This window comes from Clarias gariepinus, chromosome 1 (genome assembly GCF_024256425.1).
Source record: "Clarias gariepinus isolate MV-2021 ecotype Netherlands chromosome 1, CGAR_prim_01v2, whole genome shotgun sequence".
NCBI lineage: Eukaryota > Metazoa > Chordata > Actinopteri > Siluriformes > Clariidae > Clarias > Clarias gariepinus.
Window position 1 is genome coordinate 1,294,310 of NC_071100.1, and position 20,551 is coordinate 1,314,860.

Below are 20,551 nucleotides of genomic sequence, written 5' to 3' on the forward strand. Positions count from 1 at the left end.
ATTCAGGTGAGCAGCTCTATCCGGGTCACGGCACCAAAACTGTTGGGAACTTTTTCAGAGACCAGGAGACGTTGGGATATCATTCAAGCAGAAGTTACTCTTTATTGAGAACTCGCCGAGCGCCGCTGTAGTCATCCAAGTCTGACCGAAAACTTAGCTCGGAAGAGTTTATACTTTACAAGAGGGAGGGATACAAAGAGGTGGAGACAATCTAAACAAAGCATAGTCTAGTACAGGAGTCAGCCTGGTAACGGAAGTTCCCCAGCCCTGATCTCATCAGCATAACAGTGGCTTTCAAATGCATAGGTGCTAATCTAATCAGCCTGACAGTATCCCCCAAACCTTTACATTCTCATAGAGACAAAAGGCATAGCCTGGCCTTGAGATTAGCATTCACATTGACTTTGGGACCCTACCCAGTGGTCAGGAAGTACATAAAGACAAAAAGGTTAATGTCTCTGACACCTGGGGTACAAGACTTGATCTTCTTAGAATGTCACCAACTTTACCTTAAAATGTAAAACCCAATGTACATAACTTGTTCAGTTTATATACTATTACGTTGGAAGCTAGATTTAACATTTTATAAATTTGTAATCCTACAGACCTCAGGGACAGGATAAAGTTCCAGAGAGACATTCGGGACTGCGATCTCCTCTGCTTCACCGAGACATGGCTAAACCCAGCGGTGCCAGGCCACACTATCCAGCCGGCCGAGTTCTTCTCGGTTCACCGCATGGACAGGACACGGGACTCGGGAAAGTCAAAGGGTGGCGGTGTGTGCTTAATGGTGAACAGCAGCTGTTGCAACAGCGCGAGTGTTGTTCCTCTTACACGCTCCTGCACACCTAACCTGGAACTACTGTCCATCATGTGTCGTCCTTTTTATCTACCTCGGGAGTTTATATCGGTTATTTTCAGCGCTGTTTATATTTCAACACAAGCGGTCACGGACACTGCCTTACGTGAGCTGCATGAGGCACTTACAACAACAATCACTGGGACGAACTTTCATCAGCATATCACCTGCCCCACCAGGGGCGAAAGGACACTGGACCACTGCTACACTACATTCAAGGACGGCTACAAAGCACAATCTCGCCCTCAGTTTGGTAAATCCGACCATGCCACCATCTTCCTCATGCCAAAATACAAACAAAGGCTGAAACAGGAAGTTCCGATTCAGAGGGAAGTCACGTGCTGGACGGACCAATCGGTGGCCGTGTTAAAGGACGCACTTGATGACGCAGACTGGGACATCTGAAACAGCTCCGAAGACGTCAGCGTGTTTAAGGAAGCGGTTGTGGGATTCATCAGGAAACTAGCGGATGATACCGTGGAGAAAAAGACTATCAGAACGTTTTCCAACCAGAAGCCGTGGGTGGATAAAGCCATTTGCGATGCTCTGAGATCTTGCACCGCTGCCTACAACACGGGACTTGCGTCGGGGGACATGGAACCGTACAAGGCTGCATCATATAGTGTCCGGAAGGCGGTAAAAGAGGCAAAGCAGTGCTACGGTAGAAAACTAGAGTCACAGCTCCAAAAGAGTGACTCTAGGAGCCTGTGGCAGGGACTAAGGACGGTATGACGAACGCGGACGTGACTCTGGCAGATGAGCTGAACACCTTTTATGCTCGCTTCGAGGCTGCAGCTAAAGACGCTAGCAAGCTAATGCTAGCGGCGCTAACGGCTGCAGACAGGAAGACACTGCCAGCACCGGAAACGCGTTCATCATCACTCAGCATGACGTGAGGAGAGCCTTCAAGAGAGTGAACACCAGGAAAGCAGCAGGACCAGGCAGCATCTCAGGTCGTATCCTCAGAGCCTGCGCAGACCAGCTAGCACCTGTGTTCACAGAGATATAATTCAATTCAATTCAATTTTATTTGTATAGCGCTTTTAACGATTTACATCATCACAAAGCAGCTTTTCACAATCAAAAGAACTAAGTTTGTATGAAATGTGAATGTGTATAAATCAAAATGATATGATTGTCCCTGATTGTCCCTGATGAGCAAGCCTAGGACGACGGCGACAGTGGCAAGGAAAAACTCCCTGAGATGGTAATAGGAAGAAACCTTGAGAGGAACCAGACTCAACAGGGAACCCATCCTCATCTGGGTGAAAACAGATAGCAGGGATTGATGTGCATAATAATATGCGAGACTGAAAGTTCAATATAAGAGGAGATGTGTAAGATTAAAGTCCAGTTTGTTCCTGGAGGCTCAGGTAGACTGTGAAAAATTTCAGTCCTGAACTATTGAGCGACTGAAGTCACAGGTCCTCAGAGAACAGCTGTCTGCATCAGTCGAGGACAGGACCACCTTTATGGAAAAGTGGAACCAACCCCAGTCACCACACGCATTCCAGGCAGACCACACGGGGGCATCCATGTGATAAGATCTCCAACCAGAAGCAGGACTCCAGGATGAGTTAGAGAGGTCCAGCTGGCAGAGGGGGTCTGGATCACTGGCAGCTCAGGAGCGACATGTATAGCTCGACAGAGAGATAGGTAGAGGAAAAAGGAGAGAGGGAGAGAGAGAGAGAGGAGAGAGAGCAGAAAAGGAGAGAGCAAAGAGATGGAGAGATAACAGTTAGGTATGGTCACAGTCGAACAATGCAAAAAGTGAATGTATATTTAGTGCAGAGTGCAAGCAGAGACTCCGGCAGGACTAACTATGACAGCATAACTAAAAAGGGAGAGCCAAAAGGAAACACAAACATGAGGGCTTCCAGAGATGTAAGGCAACCAATCACCTCACCGTCAACAAACCTGAGTGATCAATGAGAGTGGGGAAGACAGCATCCAAACATACCAGTTCACCTAATACTCTACGTCCATGAGTCCCCCAGATCTGCTCCTTTACCTAAGGCTAATCTATTTATAAAAATGCTTGGCTAAATAAATAGGTTTTTAGCCTGGACTTAAACACTGAGACTGTGTCTGAGTCCCGAACACTATTTGGAAGACTATTCCATAACTTTGGGGCTTTGTAAGAAAAAGCTCTGCCCCCTGCTGTAGTTTTACTTAATAAAACTTGCTTTGTTTTAATAATACCCGCGGTACTGACAAGCAGCCTGCATCCTTTGATCGAAGTAGGCGTGGTGGTATACAACCTCTCTTTATCTCAGTCGGTGATCCCCACATGCTTCAAAGAGTCCATCATTGTTCCTGTCCCGAAGAAACCTCATCCTGCTTCTCTCAATAATTATCGCCCTGTAGCCCTCACCTCAGTAGTGATGAAGTGCTTTGAGCGCCTGGAATTTCTTCACTACCGGACCCACTGGACCCACTACAGTTTGCATACCGCCCAAACCGTTCCTCAGACGATGCAATCTCTCATCTCCTCCACACATCACTCACTCACCTGGACACTCGGAAAGGGAATTATGTTAAAATGCTCTTCATCGACTACAGCTCTGCATTTAATACCATAATTACCTCCACACTCATCACCAAGCTGGAGCACCTGGGACTCAGCTCATCTATGTGTCAGTGGATCTCTAATTTCTGACTGGCTCCTTAGGAACTAAGGAACTTGTACTCCTGCACCATAGAGAGCATCCTGATGGAAAATGTCACGACCTGGTTCGAAAACAGCACCATGCAGGACAGACGAGCTCTACAGAGGGTGGTGTGATCCACACCGAGCTCCCTGATCTGCACTTGAACTACAGCAAGCAGTGCTGGACCAAGGCCAGGAAGATTGTGAAGGACCTCAGTCACCCCAGCAATGAACTGTTCTCTCTGTTGAGGTCAGGAAAGCTATTCCGCTCCCTGAAACCCAACACAGAGAGACTGAGGAGGAGCTTTTTCCAGCAGACAATACGGTCTCTTAATCAGCACACCACACAGTAATAATCCATTTTGCACATCCACACATATGGTTCTTGCACTCACTCTGGACATTCCGGACATTCATTGACACTAGTGGCCATATGTAAATCATGACACTTTCAGGCATATTTGCACACCCTCTGCACATTTCTACTCATATTCATTTCCATACAAAAATTCCATAAATGCTAAATTTCTATATTGTACAGCTGTTTTTCTATATTTTTCATACATGTTTCTTATTTTGTATATTTTTTACTGTACAATTCTATTTTCTTTTCCATATTTATTTCCTATTAATAGTCTTTTATTTTAATGCCACGGGCAGTCGTCTAAGCATTTCACTGCATATTGTACTGTGTATGACTGTGTATGTGACAAATAAAATTTGAAGTTAAATGTGTTTGTTCATAGCGCAGCGTGTCGAGAAAGAACACACTCTGTCCTCATGCACACATACAGTTGTGTTCAAAATAATAGCAGTCCAACATCAGTAACCAGATCAATGATTGTTTTTTGTAGAAATTATATTTCTTCATACTGTAGTACATATTTTACTTGTAGGTGAAGTGAAATAAAAGAAAACCAACAGACCCAACAGTCATGATTGGATGCACCTGATTCTGTGTAATTAAATCATTAATTTGAAATGGGGCGTGTTTAAAATAATAATGGGGCGAGTTCAATTGGAGAGGTAAATTATTCTGTGAAAAACAGGTGTCAAACAAGTTGCCCTTATTTAAGGATAAATGCAAAAAAGGTTGTCCTGTGCATTTCTCTCTGAAAATCTGAGTAAAACAGGTTGTTTCAGACATTGTTTAGAACAACAGCGTACTTTGATTTAACAGTTGATTAGAGATGGAAAAAAAACATACCAATAAATGCAGAAAATGATAGGCTGCTCTGCTAAAATGATATTAAATGCTTTAAAATATTTTGTGGTCTAGAGGCCGCAGACAGTTTGTCAGGCCACAATACACTGTGAAGACAGTGATCAAGACATGTGGATGCTTCTCGTACTATGGTGTTGGGCCTATTCATCACAATCCAGGGATCATGGATCAATTTGAGTACTTCAGAATACTCAAAGAGGTCATGTTGCCTTATGCAGAAGAGGAGATGCCCTTGAAATGGGTGTTTTAACAAGACCCCAGACACACCAGTAAGCAAGCAGCATCTTGGTTCCAGACAAACAAGATTGACGTTATGGAGTGGCCAGCACAATCCCCAGACCCTAATCCAATATAAAAGTTGTGACCTGACAATAAAAATGCTGTTTCTGAGGCAAAACCAAGAAATGCAGAGGAATTGTGGCATGTAGTACAGATATGAAGCAGTTCTCACAAATCTGGTTATACAAATAAATATTAGTTCAAAGATGCACAAGAAAAATTAAACTTCAAGCATTTTTGTTTAAAAGGTAAATTCAACACTTTGTAAGATAAGATAAACCTTTATTAGTCCCACAAGTGGGAAATTTGTTTTGCCATGGCAGCAAGTGGACAGTACAAAGTTAAAAATTAAGAAACAACAGAATAAAGTAAAATAAAATAAAAATAAAGAACAAAAAATACTAACAGTATAAATGTATACTATACAATCTGGCTATAGAATATGGACTTCTGTGTAGTAAAAAATATTTACATAAATATATATTTAGACAATGAGTAAACACAGTTAACTAAGTAATAAGTTTTGTACTCAATGAATATATGTATACATACTGTACAGAGAGTGAATGACAGGCATTACAATAATATTCTAAATGTTTTAAATTGCACTTTGCCCAGTTATGGTGGTTCCCCGAGACAGAAAGAAAAATTGCACGTTCCACCATAGCATTGCACATGACTGGAGATATTGCACATCACTATAAAGTTTAAAATGTTCCATTTTATGTTTGCTTTATATTTATAACTGTTTCTAAATCAAATTTTAAGGATTTAAGTAATTTTTAGCACATAACTACAATGGTGTATTTGATGTGTGTGTTTGTTTGTTTGTGCGTTTGCAGTCAGAGTCTCATTCATATAAAATTTTTACAGTCTGACAACAGTTGGTAAGAAAGTCCCGCGGAATCTCTCCTTCATCATGGGTACAGCAGCCTGCCACTGAAGGAGCTGCTCAGTGCTGTCAAATACTCCTGCAAGGGGTAAAGATGAATGATGACACTGCTATTTTTTTTTTACAGACTAATATAAGTTTCTCTTCACTTTCTGTAAACTAATAATCCATTTAGCACATTTTTCTTCATGTTGTGATTCATAATAAAACGTGCAGGGTGTCCAATGCATTTGTGTGATTTAAATAAAAAGTTATTATATGGATATGGAGCTTTATTCACTTTTTTTTAACACACTGCTATTATTTTAAACATAATTGTATCTAGCCAGTCTTCTTATTTGTTACAACCCATGACGTTCCTCAAAATCACAAAACTCTGGATTCTGGTAGTTTCCAGAATATCAAAATCTACAAAAAGAAGTAGGGCGTTTTTATATTTAACTCCAACGCTTTGGAATAGCCTTCCAGACAATGTGAGGAGCTCAGACAGTTTCCCAGTTTAAAAGTAGACTCAAGAAGCATCTCTTTAATCTGACATACACATAATTCATCCCATAACCTTATACTCCAGTACTTCTATTCTGAAAGGTAACTACGGTAATTCTTTCCACCTGTTCTTTATTTTTCTACCCATGCCGAGGCATCTGGGGATTGTGCCAGCTTCAGTAGACAAAGGTCAACCCTGCGAGGATCCTGAGGCATCCAGAGAAGGACCAGCTCCAGTTGGAGTCATGATGGTTCGGAGCTACACATGCTGATCCTGTGCTCCCAGTGATCTTCACCCGATCTGCCCTCTGCACCTGCTGACTCTTTGCTGAAATAGATTTCATGTTAATTTAAATACCTTGTTATATAGTGGAAGTCGGATTGTGAGTAACACGGTTCGCGAGTAAACCAAGACTTGTTTATCTGACTTATTTTTTTACAGCAAAATTTATTAAAAATCTTTGCTTATCTTGCGAAACACTCTCAAAGTGCGATACTTACAATCCGAGATTCCACTGTATATAGGACAGACTAAGGAGACTGCCACAGTTACACATGTTTTCGGTGTTCAGACCCCTGAACAGGAGAAGCACAGGGCAGACATTAAATTTATTTTTAAAATTTTATTTTTTTAAAATTATTAAAGAACATGTTTATTAATTTATTCACAATCTCCAAACTTTGGTCCACCATTAGAGATGGAGAAACTGCAAAGGGTCCTGTCACCAGGGAACAAAGGTAAGCTAGGAAAGAGGGGCAGGTGGCAATGAGCTTAAGATGGCATCACAGTATGTATTGTAATGTTTATTGAAGCTACAGAGCAAGGACAGACTGAGGAACCTGCCACAGTTCCAATTGTTCCTGGTGTTTGAATCCCAGTACTGAAGGAGGACAGAGCATGCTGCTCCTGTGCTCCCAGTGATCTGGGAGCACAGGAGCTCCCAGATCTACATTAAAATTATTAAAGAACATATTTAATTAATTCACAATCTCCAAACCTTAGCCCCCATTATACTAACCCTGTATTAGTCAATTAGTCCATCAATGTCCTCACCATGTGTTTCAAATAGGGCATCCCAGTTTGTGGCCCTAAAGCAGCCCCTCAAGGACATGAAGCTTGAGAAAACCTTTTCCCTCTCCCTACAATATGCGTGCGAAAATGGGTTTTTAAATAGCTGTTTTGAGTAAAATTCTTTCCACACACAGAGCAGTAATACGGCTTCTCTCCAGTGTGAATGCGCTGGTGGTGTTGGAAATTGCTGAAATTACTAAAACTCTTCCCACACACTGAGCAATAATATGGCTTCTCCCCAGTGTGAATACGCTGATGTTGCAGAAGACAGCCCTTTTGAATGAAACTCTTCCCACACTGAGAACAATGATACGGTTTTTCGCCAGTGTGAATACGCTGATGTCGCCGGAAATTGCTCAAATTACTAAAACTCTTCCCACACTCTGAGCAAAAATATGGCTTCTCCCCAGTGTGAATAAGCTGATGTTGCAGAAGACAGCTCTTTTGAGTAAAACTCTTCCCACACTGAGAACAATGATACGGGTTTTCTCCAGTGTGAATACGCTGATGTTGCAGAAGAGAGCCCTTTTGAGTAAAACTCTTCCCACACTGAGAACAATGATACGGTTTGTCTCCAGTGTGAATGCGAGGATGTTGCTGGAGAGAATCATTTTGATTAAAACTCTTTCCACATGGTGAACAGTGATACGGTTTGTCTCCAGTGTGAATCTGTTGATGCTGTTGAAAATGACTTTTGTTAATAAAACCCTTTCCACACAGTGAGCACAGATATGGGTTTTCTCCTTCATGGATGCGTTGGTGTGCTTTCAAATTTCTCAAGTAAACAAAACTCTTCCCACACTGTGAGCACTGATGTGGCTTCTCTTCTGTATGGATATACTCATGTGCTTTCAAATTTCTCATGTTAGCAAAACTCTTTCCGCACTGTGAGCACTGATGCGGCTTCTCTCCTGTATGAGTGCGATGATGTTCTTGGAGACGATATTTATGAATGAAACTCTTTCCACACTGTGAGCACTGATGTGGCTTGTCTAGTCTGTGGATGCGCTGGTGTGCTGCGAGATCCTTCTCTTGAAAAAACCTCTTTTCACACTGTGAGCACTGATGCAGCTTCTCTCCTGTATGGACGTACTCGTGTGATTTCAAATCTCTCATGCTAGCAAAACTCTTTCCACACTGGGAGCACTTATGCGGCTTCTCTCGAGTATGAGTGAGCTGGTGTTTCTGGAGACGATGTTTAAAAATGAAACTCTTTCCACACTTTGAGCACTGATGTGGTTTTTCTTGGCTGTGGATGAGCTGGTGTGCTGTGAGATACTTCCCTTGAGTAAAACTCTTTCCACACTGTGAGCACTGATACGGCTTCTCTCCTGTATGAGTGCGCTGATGTTGTTGGAGAAGACATTTATAATTGAAACCCTTTCCACACTGTGAGCACTGATGTTGTTTGTCTTGTTTGTGGATGAGCTGGTGTGCTGTGAGATCCTTCTCTTGACTAAAACTCTTTCCACACTCTAAGCAGTGGTGAAGGTCCGACTGAGTTTCTTCTTGACTATTCATAGTACAAATATGTTCTTTTTATTATCCCTGTTAAAGGAAAAAAAATAGAATTCAGCATCATGAAAAATACAAAACATTGCTCAATACCAAAAAAAAAATTATATTTAATGATTTTTCCTCCCAGGTACTACAGACACTATTACATGAACAGAGCTCTATGTAGTCAAGTCAAATTTATTTATAGCACATTTAAAAACAACCGGAGTTGACTAAAGTGCTAAACAATCATAGGAGTAAAATGACCAGAATTAAACAGCATAAAATGTAAGCAAGTAAAACTATACTGAACAAAAATATAAACGCAACACTTTTATTTTTGCTCCCATTTTTTATGAGATGAACTCAAAAATCTGAAACATTTTCTACATAAACAAAATAACCATATCTCTCAAATATTGTTCACAAATCTGTCAAAATCAGTGATAGTGAGCACTTCTCCTTTGCCGAGATAATCCATCCCACCTCACAGGTGTGCCATATCAAGATGCTGATTAGACAGCATGATTATTGCACAGGTGTGCCTTAGACTGGCCACCTGTAAAAGGCCACTTTGAAAGGTTCAGTTGAATCACACAGCACAATGCCACAGATGTCGCAAGTTTTGAGGGAGCGTGCAATTGGCATGCTGACAGCAGGAATGTCCACCAGAGCTGTTGATCGTGAATTGAATGTTCATTTCTCTACCATAAGCCGTCTCCAAAGGTGTTTCAGAGGATTTGGCAGTACATCCAACCGGCCTCGGGTAACCACACCAGCCCAGGTCCTCCACATTCAGCATGTTCACCTCCATGATCGTCTGAGACCAGCCACTCGGACAGCTGCTGAAACAATCGGAGTGCATAACCAAAGGATTTCTGCACTAACTGTCTCAGGGAAGCTTATCTGCATGCTCGTCGTCCTTATTGGGGTCTCGACTTGACTCCAGTTCTTCATCGTAACAGATTTTGACAGATTTGTGAACAATATTTGAGAGATATGGTTATTTTGTTTATGTAGAAAACGTTTCAGATCTCTGAGTTCATCTCATTAAAAATGGGAGCAAAAACAAAAGTGTTGCGTTTATATTTTTGTTCAGTATACATTTAATTATGTAAAAAGTAAATAAAAATCAGTTAGTGACAGTTAATAAAAACAGTAATCAAATCATGCATAAATAATTTAAATAAGTAATCAATTAAACTTAACTAAAAAGTACAATATATAATTAAAAAGAATAAAAGGGATTAAATGTCTCAGCCAGGTGTAAAAGCCATTGAAAAGAACCGAGCTTTCAGTCTGGGTTTATACGTTTCTAATGCAGGTGCTGCTCTAATATTAAATGGTAAACCATTCCATAATTTAGGTGCAGAGACAGCAAACACTCTTAATTAAAATGAACTTAATTCATTTAAGTAGGCGTTAAGCTGTTCCTTGTATTGTGAATAATGACTGTTTATTTTGGATATTTTTCTAAAAAGAAAACCATTTAATCTTTGTTTCTCGCATATATTTGGTAGAATACTCGATTACTAAAATATTCGATAGACAGCCCTAGACCAAACAGTCACACACTTGCACATTCTGCACACCTCAGGACTGCAAACTTGCACATTATCGCCAATAACTGGACTCGGTTCTACACTGCACTACATTACATTTCTACTATATTTCATTTTACAAATAATAGGATCCAGTCAGTAAGTGTTTAGACTTTAACTTACCTCAGGATCAGTGAGTTAATCCTCTCCAAATGCTGTTTTTAATTGAACTGATTTAAGATTCTCTGTAAAACTGCAGGTAGAAACAGCTAAATGTAGAGATTGTTTTAGCTTAGCTGGATAACTAGGCCGTCCAAGTGGCACAACGTCTTCAGCTCTTCTTCTCCTTTGTCTTTTAGGTGGGTGTTTCACTGCCCCCTACTGGACTGGATGGTGAACAGAACCATTAAGAATCTATTCACAGTGTGTTTTATTCTGTTCAGTAAACCTAAAATGTAGTTTAAATTGACAGAGATTATTGATTTCTTAGTAATAGGTTCTCTATTTTTCTAAATCTTACCTCAATATTCTCCGATCTAGCACCTAGACAAACAAATTTACATCATTACAATTTCAAAACTACATTTTAAACAGACCATTAACTGGTTTTGTTGAATTATCCTCATCTTTGATTATTTACTGAAGCATTGTTTAAAAAATAAAAATAAAAAAAACATTATGTTCAAGTGTTCAATTCCTGCCTAGAGTCTGTGACCCTGAAGTTTGTATGTTCTCCCACCATGTCCATCACTCTAATATAGGCTTCATATGATGAGTCTCCCTAACAAGAGGTTTTCTTATGGACCCACAGCTGTTTAGTCCCAATCCTGTAAGTTTTCTTTTCCAGCTTTAACACAGAGTTTTAACACTATGCATTGAAGGTGTATAAGTCAGTTCCAGTAATTTTAAGTCTCCTAAATTGTTTTGTTTGCTTGCGGCACCCAAATTTTTTGACCTCTCTTTATAGCAAACATAAGGAGGACCTACGCCACTCTGTTTGCACCATACCCTCTGTAGGCTCCATAAACACTGTAGGCTCTGTGCAAAATGGAGATGCTTATCGGTGAGGTTCAAGGCTCACACTCATCACCAGTCCCTTATTTCTGGACTTTTACCTGGATTATAGCTATTAATTATAGCTAATGTTGGGAACTTTTTCAGAGACCAGGAGATGTTGGGATATCATTCAAGCAGAAGTTACTCTTTATTGAGAACTCGCCGAGCGTCGCGGTAGTCATCCAAGTCCTGACTAAAAACTCAGCTCTGGAGAGTTTATACTTTACAAGAGGGAGGGATACAAATAGGTGGAGACAATCTAAACAAAGCATAGTATAGCACAGGAGTCAGCCTGGTAACGGAAGTTCCCCAGCCCTGATCTCATCAGCATAACGGTGGCTTTCAAATGCATTGGTGCTAATCTAATCAGCCTGACAGTATCACCCAGACCTTTACATTACCATAGAGACAAAGGCACAGCCTGGCTTTGAAATTAGCATTCACATTGACTTTGGGACTCGACCCTAATTTCTCTGACACCTGGGCTACCAGACTTGATCTTCTTAGAATGTTACCAACTTTACTTTAAAATGTAAAACACAATGTACAGAACTCTTTCAGTTTATATACTATTACGTTGTAAGCTAGATTTATAAATTTGTTATCCTAGACTAAGATTAAGCTATTTTTATCATGCACAGATTTTGAGAAAGTAATTCAAGTTTTTATTGTATCTTGACTTAATTACTGTAATGTGTTATATACAGAACTCAGTCGGTCATCTCTCTCTATTCTTGCCTAAAACTTGTAAAAAATTCTGCTGCTGATTTTTAATACATTGTATTTTGTTTTATAATTTTTTTATCCCGGGAATGGATTGGAGATTTCTCATTAGTCTGTGTTTTTTTTTTATCACTCTAAACACAACCTACTAATTTTTCTGTAATTTAAACGAATTAAAAAAATTTAACTAGTTATTGCATTTTAATATTTCAAGACATCCTTAATTTACAAGGTCTGATTTAATTGCTGCCATTAATAAATTCTAGTTTGAGTCACCTAGAGAAGATAAATACATAAACAGGTTATTTAGTTATTCCAGTTTTGGTTTTAAAAAAATCAGGATGGACACACTGGAATGCAACTAAAAACTGCAATCAAGACTCAAAAAATTAAAGAGCTTAAGATTATATATTTGGAAAATGTTGTTAATTTGATTAAACTTTGAAGTTATTCAATAATCAGCATGGACACACTGATAAAAACTAGTCTAATGCCACAAATGAAAGTAAAAAAATCATATCAATGAAAAAAAACTTTGAGATGACCATTTTGACATATTTTTATGTTCACTGGATTAAGCTTAGAAATTTGTATTTTTGTTAATTTTATTTTTGGGGAAAATTTATTTTTGCTGGGAAAATAAATTTTAGGCAGAGATGTCAGCTCTGTCTTGTTAATTCACCTTAAAACCCCCAATTCGGTTTGATAACTTCACAGCATCCATGAATGAAATGCAAGAATAGCGTAAAAAGCACAAACGGCCCTTGTAGTCCACTAAACAAATGCACTATTCATTGTATGTAAAAACTATTAAATTCAGGTCTTTAAGCAGGTTCAAGGAACCTAAACTGGAAATGGAACAAACAGAAAAAAAAAGAAAATATGTGTGTGCATTAAAGACATCTCATCAACATAATAACATTACAATAATAGTTAAGGAATTTTGTTTCTCATCCCAGTTTGTGGCCCTAAAGCAGCCCCTCAAGGGCATGGACCTTGAGAACACTTTTTTCCTGTCCCTTTAGTATGTGTGCGTAGATGGCTTTTTAAAGAGGCATTTTGAGTAAAATTCTTTCCACACACGGAGCAGTAATACGGCTTCTCTCCAGTGTGAATGCGCTGGTGTTGTTGGAAATTGCTTACATTATTAAAACTCTTCCCACACTCTGAGCAGTAATATGGTTTCTCCCCAGTGTGAATACGCTGATGTTTCAGAAGAGAGACCTTTTGAATAAAACTCTTCCCACACTGAGAACAATGAAAGGGTTTGTCTCCAGTATGAATACGCTGATGTTGCTGGAAAGAATACTTTTGATTGAAACTCTTCCCACAATGTGAACAGTGATACGGTTTGTCGTCAGTGTGAATCTGTTGATGCTGTTTAAAATGACTCTTGGTAATAAAACCCTTCCCACACAGTGAGCACAGATAGGGCTTTTCTCCTTCATGGAGGCGTTGGTGTACTTTGAGACTCCTCATGTAAACAAAACACTTTCCACACTGTGAGCACTGATATGGCTTTTCTCCTGTATGAGTGTGCTGATGTTCGTAGAAACGATACTTTTGAGTGAAACTCTTTCCACACTGTTGGCACTGATGCTGTTTGCGTCGTCTGTGGATGCGCTGGTGTGCTGTGAGATCCTTCTCTTGACTAAAACTCTTTCCACACACTAAGCAGCGGTGAAGGTCTGTCTGTGTTTCTTCTTGACTAGTCATCGTACAAATAATGTCTTTTTTTTCTTCTTTTTATTATTCCTGTTAAATAAAAGAAAATAGAATTCAGCATGATGAAAAATACAAAACATTGTTCAATACCAAAAAAATAATATTTAATTGTTTTTTTTTTCAGACACTATTACACGAGTCCTATGTAGTCAAACTTATTTATAGCACATTTATCGCTGTACAATAATAGGAGTAAAATGACCAAAAGTAAATACAAATCAGTTAGTGACAGTTAATAAAAACATTAATCAAATGAAATCATGCATAAATAGTTAAATTTAATAAATAATCAATTAATCTTAGCTAAAAAGTTAAATAAATAATTAAAAAGAATTAGGACTGAAACGATTCCTTAAGTAATTCGATTACAAAAAGTGATCGAGGCTAAATCTTCTGCCTCAAAGCTTCATTTAAGTAATTTTAAAAGCTTGCATTATGTTTTTGAGCAATTGTTTTTTGACAGCGCGCTTTTGACAAAGTCTTTTGTATCATTATTTATTTTAATGTGTGCTTTTAATGAGTTATTTTGATCCTTAAAGTCATTTAAAATACCTTTTTTTTTGGTTTTGTTTTTGCATGCCAGAAAAGACTTGTGTATGGCTCTGTAATGCACTTAATTCATCTCAGTCAACTTTAATACTCCTATATCACCTACGTGGTATCGCGCGCTGACCGGAAGTACAGTTCATCCTGATTCACCGAAAGTTTTGGTGCTGCGATTGTGTCCACATCTTTCCGCGAAAAAAATTAAACATGTTCAAGCCGCCTTAAAAACATGTTAAATTTTTTTGCCGGTCCTCGCAGAAGCTTGCGGACCTTTGCAGAACTTCGCAGGACGTTGGCGGGCAGTCGCGGCGGCTCACGTTTCCTTACACCGCATCTCACCGCGAGTCAAACCTCATAGGTGAGACGGGTATAAGCTATTCCTGGGATTGTGAATAATGAAAGTGTTTATTTTTGATAAAATGCTGTATGCATTTAAAAGAGACAAGTTTATTTTTCTAAAAAGAAAACCAATTAACCTTTGTTTCTCTTATATATTTTGCTGTATAATTAAGCAAAAGTACATTTTATCCGATTACTCGATTAATTGATACATTTTTTTGGTAGAACACTCGATTACTAAACTATTCGTTAGCTGCAGCCCTAAAAAGAATAAAAGGGATTAAATGTCTCAGCCAGGTGTAAAACCATTCAGTGATTTAAAAACAAGAAATACATTAAAAAAAAATCTATTCTGCAGTGAACCAGGAGCCAGACAACTGACTTTAATACCGGAGTGATGTGGTCACTTTTGGGTGATCCCTGTATATAACACACACACACACACACCGGCGCCATGTTGGAGCAGTCGAGCGCCGTGTTCTTAGCGCTGTCATAGTAACTTACCTCAGGATCAGTGAGTTAATCCTCTCCAAATGCTGTTTTTAATTGAACTGATTTAAGATTCTCTGTAAAACTGCAGGTAGAAACAGCTAAATGTAGAGATTGTTTTAGCTTAGCTGGATAACTAGGCCGTCCAAGTGGCACAACGTCTTCAGCTCTTCTTCTCCTTTGTCTTTTAGTTGGGTGTTTCACTGCCCCCTACTGGACTGGATGGTGAACAGAACCATTAAGAATCTATTCACAGTCTGTTTTATTCTGTTCAGTAAACCTAAAATACAGTTTAAATTGACAGAGATTAGTGATTTTCTATTTCAAGCAACAGGTTCTCTATTTCTCTAAATCTTACCTTCATCTGCTCTGATCTTTCACTTGGTCAAACAAATTCACACCATTACAACTTTAAAACTATATTTTAAACAGACTATTACTAGTTTAATAATTTACTGAGACATTGTTTAAAAGAAATACAAATATATAATTATGGTCAAGTGTTCAATTTCTGCCTAGAGTCTGTGACCCTGAAGTTTGCATGTTCTCCCACCATGCCCATCACTCTAATATAGGCTTCATATGATGAGTCTCCCTAACAAGAGGTTTTCTTATGGACCCACAGCTGTTTAGTCCCAATCCTGTAAGTTTTCTTTTCCAGCTTTAACACAGAGTTTTAACACTCTGCATTGAAGGTGTATAAGTCAGTTCCAGTAATTTTAAGTCTCCTAAATTGTTTTGTTTGCTTGCGGCACCCAAATTTTTTGACCTCTCTTTATAGCAAACATAAGGAGGACCTACGCCACTCTGTTTGCACCATACCCTCTGTAGGCTCCATAAACACTGTAGGCTCTGTGCAAAATGGAGAGGCTTATCGGTGAGGTTCAAGGCTCACACTCATCACCAGTCCCTTATTTCTGGACTTTTACCTGGGGGTCATTATATTGCAAGCCGTTCATTGCAACCCATCTATCAATGGGTTCCACCTGTTGTGCCGTCGCACACATTTCAGGTACCTGGTGTGCTGTTTTCACGTCTCCACAGAGGAGAAGTAAATCATCAGAACGACTCGGTCCAGAACACAATGGCTTTGGTTAATGCCAGATCGCTTACAAACAAGACCTTCATTCATAAAGATTTTTAATTAGGTTTATCTCATTGATTCTTTTCATTTTCTTCAGTGGGTGTGTAGCATTCCTCAAGCTACAACCCATTAAAAGAGATTAATAAATAAATAAATGAAACTAATTATTGCATTATGTTTAAAGACATCCTTATTTTACCTTTAGTACTTAATGTTTTCTTTAATTATATGTCCACAGATACCTTATCAACATACATTTATCAGTCATAACATTAACACCACAAAACATGAACCCATTTTTACTGATCATCAAATATACTCCATTAAACCAAGGTTACTAATGCAAATTAAGTATGTCATGACACATAATGCAATTACTAGTTTTATTTATTTATTTATTTACCACTGGGTCCCAACCTGAGTCACACCCCCTTTTATTTATACTGTATATGATGCCTCTGAGTGTCGTCATAAACAAACATGGTATATCTTTTCACTACTATGCTGAAAACACTGAGATCTATTTGCCGTTTAAAAAAAAAAAACACTAAAAATAACACCAAGTCTTTTTTGGCTTGTTTAGATGACATTAAAGCATGGATCTATAATTTTTTTCTCAAATTAAAGGGAAATATCAAAAAGGCTGAGATTGTGGTTTTTGGACGAATGGATTTCTTGTGTGCTCCTGCCAGTGACTTGGCTTCATTAGCATCTTTCAGTAAACCATTTGTAGGGAATTTATGCTTAATGTTTAATAATTATTAATAATGATTAATAATTTTCATTTTGACAAACAAATTAAGCCATTGGTTAAAGTGTATGACTTTTAAGCAGTTTCCCTCTGGGATTTATGAAGTTCTTTGAAACGTGAAAAAATATATTTTTTTTCCAAATAAGAATTATAGCCAAGATTAAGTTATTTTTATCAGTCACAGATTTTAAGGAAGTAATTCAAGTTTTTATTTCATCTTGACTCAATTACCGTAATGTGTTATATACAGGAATCAGTCGGTCATCTCTCTCTCCCTCTCTCTCTCTCTCTGTATTCTGGCCTAAAGCTTGTCTAAAATTCTGCTGCTTAACTTTTCTTCGGCAAAATCAAAGACGATCACATTATAAAAATCACCCCACAGGCTCCTGGTTCGCTACAGGATGGATTTTTAAACTGTATTACTTGTTCTTAAATCAGTGAATGGTTTTAGATTTCTGTACATCTCTAAGCTTTTATAACCACGTACGATATCTAGAAATTTCACCCTCCCAGTTACTTCTCTCTGTCCCCAAGGTCAAGATTAAAGCTCAGAGGTGAACGTGCATTTGCTGGGCCGTAATATTGGAACAGTTCACCATTTAATATTAAAGCAGCACCCACATTAGAAACTTTTAAATCCAGACTGAAAGCTTACTTCTTTTCACTGACTTTTACATCTGGATGAGTCATATGATGCCATGTATTCTTTTTTATTATTATTTATTTTACTTTTTAGCTTTATTGGTTACATATTTTTTGTTATTAATGTATGATTTCATTCATGAATAAATGATTTATGTGCTTTAATCCTAATAGTTTTGTTCATTTATTTATTAATTATCATTCTACACCACTTTAGGCAACTTCAATTTTTTTTTTTTTTTTAAATAGGAGTCAAATTAATGGACTTACCATTTTTTCCTTCACACCTGTTGTATTTACCACCACCGCTCCAATCCATGATATAGAGATGGACATTAAGCATACACGCGGAGTGCCGCCAGATCCCTAAAACACCATTTTAGAATTTAAATAAATGTGTTTTGCTTCACAGAATATCCACCATATGGCACGTGGAAGGAATTTATTTAAAAGAATTGTTTACAATAATTTAGTCTAGAATAATATTGTTTCCAATGCTAAATGCTAAATAAATTGTTTAAAATGAATTTTATTTTGTTTTATTATTTTTTAATCACTGGAATGGAAAAGATGGAGACTTTTCTCATCATAACATGTTTTTTAATCACTCTTAACACAACCTATTAATTTTTTTAAAGTAAAAAATAAAACTAGTTATTGCATTATGTTTCAAAACATCCTTAATTTACAAAGTCATAAATTCTTGTTTGAGTCACCTAGAGAAGAGGCATGTAATAAATACATGTTTAGGTTATCTAGTTATTGCAGTTGTGGTTTAAAAAATAAGGGTGGACACACTGGAATGTAACTAGAAACTGTATTCATAACCCAAAACAATAAAAGCTTTGAGATTATACATTTGGAAAAAATGCTGTTCATTTGATTAACCTTTAAAGTTCTTTAATAATCAGCATGGACAGACTGATAGAAACTACTGTCTAATGCCACAAAAGAAAAAAAAATCATATGATCAATGAAAAAAGCTGTGAGATTTCCAATTTGTCATATTTTTATGTTTATTTGATTAAACTAAGACATTTGTATTTTGTTTTATTTTTTGCTGGGAAAATAAATGTTAGGTGGAGATGTCAGCTCTGTCTTGTTAATTCATCTTAAAATCCCCAATTTAGTTTGATAACTTCACACCATCCATGAATGAAAGGTAAGAAGAGCATAAAAAGCACAAACGTAAACGCCCTTGTAATCCACTAAACAAGTGCACTATTCATTGTATGTAAAAAACTATTAAAATCAGGTCTTTGGGCGGGTTCAAGGAACTAAAACTGGAAATGGAACAAACAGGAAAAAAAAGAAAATATATGTGTGCATAAAAGACATGTTATCAACATAATAACATTACAATAATGGATGTTAAGGAATTTGGTTTCTACATTCAAGCAGTATTTGTTTTGTTGGATGCATGTGCATGCAAAAAAAAAAAAAGAAAAGAAAAAAGAGCTGATGACCTAAATCATCTTTTTTTCTGGGTTGGTATATAATTTTATTTACAAAAACACTTGCAAAGAGAAAAAAAGGGATTGATAAAGTTGGCTCCATTTAGTTCATGTCATATCAGTATTTACAATGACATTAACACATTTACATTTAGTTTAATCATGTAGCACTTTAATATTCATAGCAAAAGCAAAGATAATAATAATACATTTACAACACTATTACTACTACTTCTAATACTACAAATAATAATGATAATAATAACAATAAAAATAATAATAATTATTGTTATCATTATCATTATGAAGAATGGAGAAAGCGAAGGCAAAGAAGAATCACTATTGATAAAAAAGAAAAGAAGAAATTAAAGAAGTTTGAACTTGACACATTTATAAGCTCTGTCGCTTGTTGTCAGTAGGTGCCTAAGAGAGATTAACAAACTATCTGCTTCAGTAGAAACGCAATACTTAAGACTGAAACACGACTGCCCCATACATGTAATGTACGTCATGTGTCTGAGAACAGCTTAGCTGGCACCGAGATCCCTTTCCTCGATACGCGCATTCTCAATGGGCACATCTGTAATATAATCTGGCCAAATAAGGAGCCAGCATGGGGTATTTGCCTGAGGGGGGGCATGAGATATGGCAGATTACCAACACCCTCGAAGCCATCACTCCTTCCAGTGCACTTTTTTGGTGATGAACCATGCCTCCCCAGTGTCTACTATGATGGGGATCCTCCCACATTCTGTTCTTATTTTTCTTAATGTTCCCCTTCTGTTAAAACTGAAGGCCCCATCATTCCCCACAGAATGGTCTAATGTGTACATAATTACCCTCCCTCCTGGAAAGGCACAGGAGTAGAGAAGAGCATTATGGGATGTTTAGGTTCTATGCTGCTTTAAAAATAAATAAATAAATAAATAAATAAATAAATAAATTCACTGAAGAAATAAGCAGTGTTTGACCGTTAATTCATGGGCTATCAGGCAGACAGCCTAATACTCAAGCTACACCAGGGACCCCACTCCATCTTGGATTATGCCATCGACTTTCAGACTCTGACTCCCTCTTGTGGCTGGGGTGAGCACCCAGATTTCAGCACATTCCTCCACAGACCCTCTGACCCAATCAAGGACGAGCTTGCAGCACGAGAGCGCCCATCTGACCTGCAGGGATTCAATAACTTAGCAACCATTATAAAAACCCAGAAACAGTTCCATCAAGAGGTTTGTCAT

General features: G+C 38.0%; 4 protein-coding genes across 5 annotated transcripts in view; all 4 read right to left on the reverse strand.

Annotated features, from left to right (window-relative positions):
• Positions 1–10,717, reverse strand: part of LOC128533167 (zinc finger protein 585A-like) — a 59,948-nt gene extending 49,231 nt beyond the window's left edge. Inside the window, exon 1 of the mRNA XM_053507456.1 lies at positions 10,685–10,717. The gene's annotated coding sequence lies outside the window, so the exon portion shown is untranslated. The remainder of the gene's footprint in view (positions 1–10,684) is intronic.
• The window catches only part of LOC128523508 (gastrula zinc finger protein XlCGF26.1-like), a 179,410-nt gene that overhangs the window by 126,570 nt on the left and 32,289 nt on the right, over positions 1–20,551 (reverse strand). The window lies entirely within an intron of this gene.
• On the reverse strand, positions 7,091–10,816 carry LOC128523635 (zinc finger protein 585A-like). 2 transcript variants are annotated; one of them, XM_053495700.1, is made up of 3 exons: positions 10,685–10,732; positions 9,669–9,911; positions 7,091–9,011 (listed from the first exon to the last, which is right to left on the reverse strand). In XM_053495700.1, exon 3 carries the CDS (start codon positions 8,982–8,984, stop codon positions 7,494–7,496), a length of 1,491 nt encoding a protein of 496 aa, XP_053351675.1. In that variant the 5' UTR covers positions 8,985–9,011; positions 9,669–9,911; positions 10,685–10,732; the 3' UTR covers positions 7,091–7,493. The 2 variants fall into 2 exon arrangements, with proteins under 2 accessions (XP_053351675.1, XP_053351674.1); XM_053495699.1 differs by lacking the exon at positions 9,669–9,911 and having other exon boundaries at positions 10,685–10,816.
• Positions 12,906–15,635, reverse strand: LOC128523930 (gastrula zinc finger protein XlCGF71.1-like). The gene is made up of 2 exons (XM_053496141.1): positions 15,395–15,635; positions 12,906–14,035 (listed from the first exon to the last, which is right to left on the reverse strand). Exon 2 carries the CDS (start codon positions 13,994–13,996, stop codon positions 13,262–13,264), a length of 735 nt encoding a protein of 244 aa, XP_053352116.1. The 5' UTR covers positions 13,997–14,035; positions 15,395–15,635; the 3' UTR covers positions 12,906–13,261.